The sequence below is a fragment of the Prunus mume genome, linkage group LG2 (assembly GCF_029339155.1).
Source record: "Prunus mume cultivar Tortuosa linkage group LG2, ASM2933915v1, whole genome shotgun sequence".
NCBI classification, from domain to species: Eukaryota; Viridiplantae; Streptophyta; class Magnoliopsida; order Rosales; family Rosaceae; genus Prunus; species Prunus mume.
The window spans coordinates 39,250,146-39,252,496 of record NC_142699.1 but is presented as its reverse complement, the minus strand read 5'-3'; the positions used below and the strand labels follow the sequence as shown (position 1 = coordinate 39,252,496).

The 2,351-nt window shown below is 39.6% G+C and overlaps 1 protein-coding gene across 1 annotated transcript; it reads left to right on the top strand.

Moving 5' to 3' along the window:
* The first annotated feature begins 404 nt into the window (after positions 1 to 404).
* LOC103322652 (putative xyloglucan galactosyltransferase GT14) lies at positions 405 to 2,351 on the top strand. Its single transcript, XM_008224578.3, has one exon. It carries the CDS (start codon positions 675 to 677, stop codon positions 2,181 to 2,183), a length of 1,509 nt encoding a protein of 502 aa, XP_008222800.2. The 5' UTR covers positions 405 to 674; the 3' UTR covers positions 2,184 to 2,351.

Genomic DNA, 2,351 nt, shown 5'->3' with positions numbered 1-2,351 from the left:
CCAAATTATCTTGAATGATATTCGGAGGATTCTTGTACCATTTAGAATTCAGATACCTAATTAGATAATAGGGTAAAAGGAACTAGTACATGAGGTACCAAATTAGCTTCTTTAAAAACAAAACAAACCGAAGCACTAGGATGTGCAACAAATTTTTTTACTAACAATTTAACTGCTTTTATAATTCAGAAATAATTTTAAAATTTTCTTCTAAACATTGCTAAAAACACTCTTCCTTGCTAAAGATACTGCCAAACATGCCCTTAACTAGTGTCGGTGTTCCCCAGTTTTACGTGTAACAGCTGTACTTTAATCGCCCGACAAACTATTGGACGTGCCTCCCCCGGTAAAAACTTTTTCAAATTGTTTTTCTTGTTGCAGATATCCAAAAGCAAAAGCAGTTCTCATTTCATTTGTCATCTACCAACAACCAACACTAGCAAGCCTATGATTTTCTCTAAAGTTAATTTCGTACTTGTGTATTTGCCACACTGGACCTATTAATTCTCCTTCACATTATTAATGCTGTGGGTTTCTCTTTTATTTTCTTTCCTTTTTTCCTTTTCCACAAACAAAGCTTTTCCCGTCTTTCTCCTTAACTTAATGTCTCAATCTTTTGCTGTGAGACTTCAGTAGCTGGAGATCTTGGTTGGCTCAGCAGAGCAAGCCCAAGAATGGAGAAACTGCTCTCTGCAAAGTGCTCTCAAGAACTCTGGTTTGGCGTTCTCATCTCCTTTGCTTTGTGCTTTATATTGCTTTCCTTTGATTATTCAACCTTTTTTAGTGTCAACAATCTTTTGGTCAACACACAACAAGTTGACCCAACTGGTATTTTGAAGAACCAAACCCTTTCAATTACAGAGAACCAAACCCTTTCAATTACAGACCAGCCCAGCACAGAATCATGCTCTGGTCGTTTTGTTTATATGCATGATGATCTTCCGGAAAAATTCAACCATGACTTGCTCAAGAACTGTAAATATCTTACTAGGGGGACTGATAAGCCCAATTTGTGTCCTTACTTTGAGAATTTTGGTTTTGGTCCTGAAATTGAGAACAATGAAGGGGTTTTGGCCAATGAGAGTTGGTTTTCCACAAACCAGTTCTTGTTGGAGTTCATATTCCACAACAAGATGAAGCATTATGAGTGTTTGACAAAGAACTCCACTCTGGCTTCAGCCGTTTATGTCCCATTCTATGCTGGGCTTGATGTCAGCCTCCATCTGTTTGATTCTAACCTCACGGTCAGAGACATTTCGGCGAAAGAGCTTGTCGATTGGCTTTCGAGAAAACCCGAATGGAAGAAAATGTGGGGGAGAGACCATTTCTTGGTTGCTGGGAGGATTTCTTGGGATTTCAGGAGGCAAACAGATGATGTTTCTGATTGGGGTAGTAAACTGAGGTGGTTGCCTGAGTCTGTGAACATGAGTATGTTATCAGTTGAAGGAAGCTCATGGAAAAATGACTATGCTATACCATACCCTACAAATTTTCATCCTTCAAAGGACATTGAATTGGTTCAATGGCAGGACAGAATGAGAAAGCTAGAAAGGCCTTACTTGTTCACTTTTGCTGGGGCACCAAGGCCTGACCAGCAGAGTTCGATTCGGGGCAAAATTATAGATCAGTGCCTAGCTTCAAGCACATGCAAGTTAATAGATTGTAGTTCTGGTGGGAACATTGATTGTGACAACCCGGCTAGTGTAATGAGGGTGTTTCAGAGCTCAGTTTATTGCTTGCAGCCTGGAGGGGATTCATACACTAGGAGATCAGCTTTTGATTCTATTTTGGCTGGTTGTATACCGGTTTTTTTCCATCCGGGTACCGCTTATTCTCAGTACTTGTGGCATTTGCCAAAGAATCATAGCAGCTACTCTGTGTTTATTCCAGTGAGAGAGGCAAAAGATATGCCAGGCAGCATTGAGGAAATCTTGCTTGGCATTTCAGAGGATAAGGAGTTTGCCATGAGAGAGGAGGTTATAAGGCTAATTCCAAACCTGGTTTATGCAGATCCCAGGTCAAGATTAGAGACCGCAGACGCATTCGATTTAGCTGTGAAGGGAATTCTTGAGAGGATAGAGGATGTTAGGGAGGTGATTAGGGAGGGGAAGGATCCTAGTATTGGTTTTGCTGATGAGGATAGTTACAAGTACACATTTCCTCAGACACAAGAACAAACTTGATTGAGTTCAATTATTTTTGTTTAGAAAACAAAAGGAGATAGAAGAAGAGGTGCAGATCTGCAATTGCTATTTGGGTGTAAAAACTACATGAGACAGAACATGTACTTATTTAGCGTAAATTATAAACCAAAGTTGTGATGTTCTTGTGTTTATAAATTTTTTTGTCAA

Coding starts and splice junctions, on each gene's coding strand:
- LOC103322652 (XM_008224578.3), top strand. CDS start 675: ATGGAGAAACTGCTCTCTGCAAAGTGCTCTCAAGAACTCTGGTTTGGC.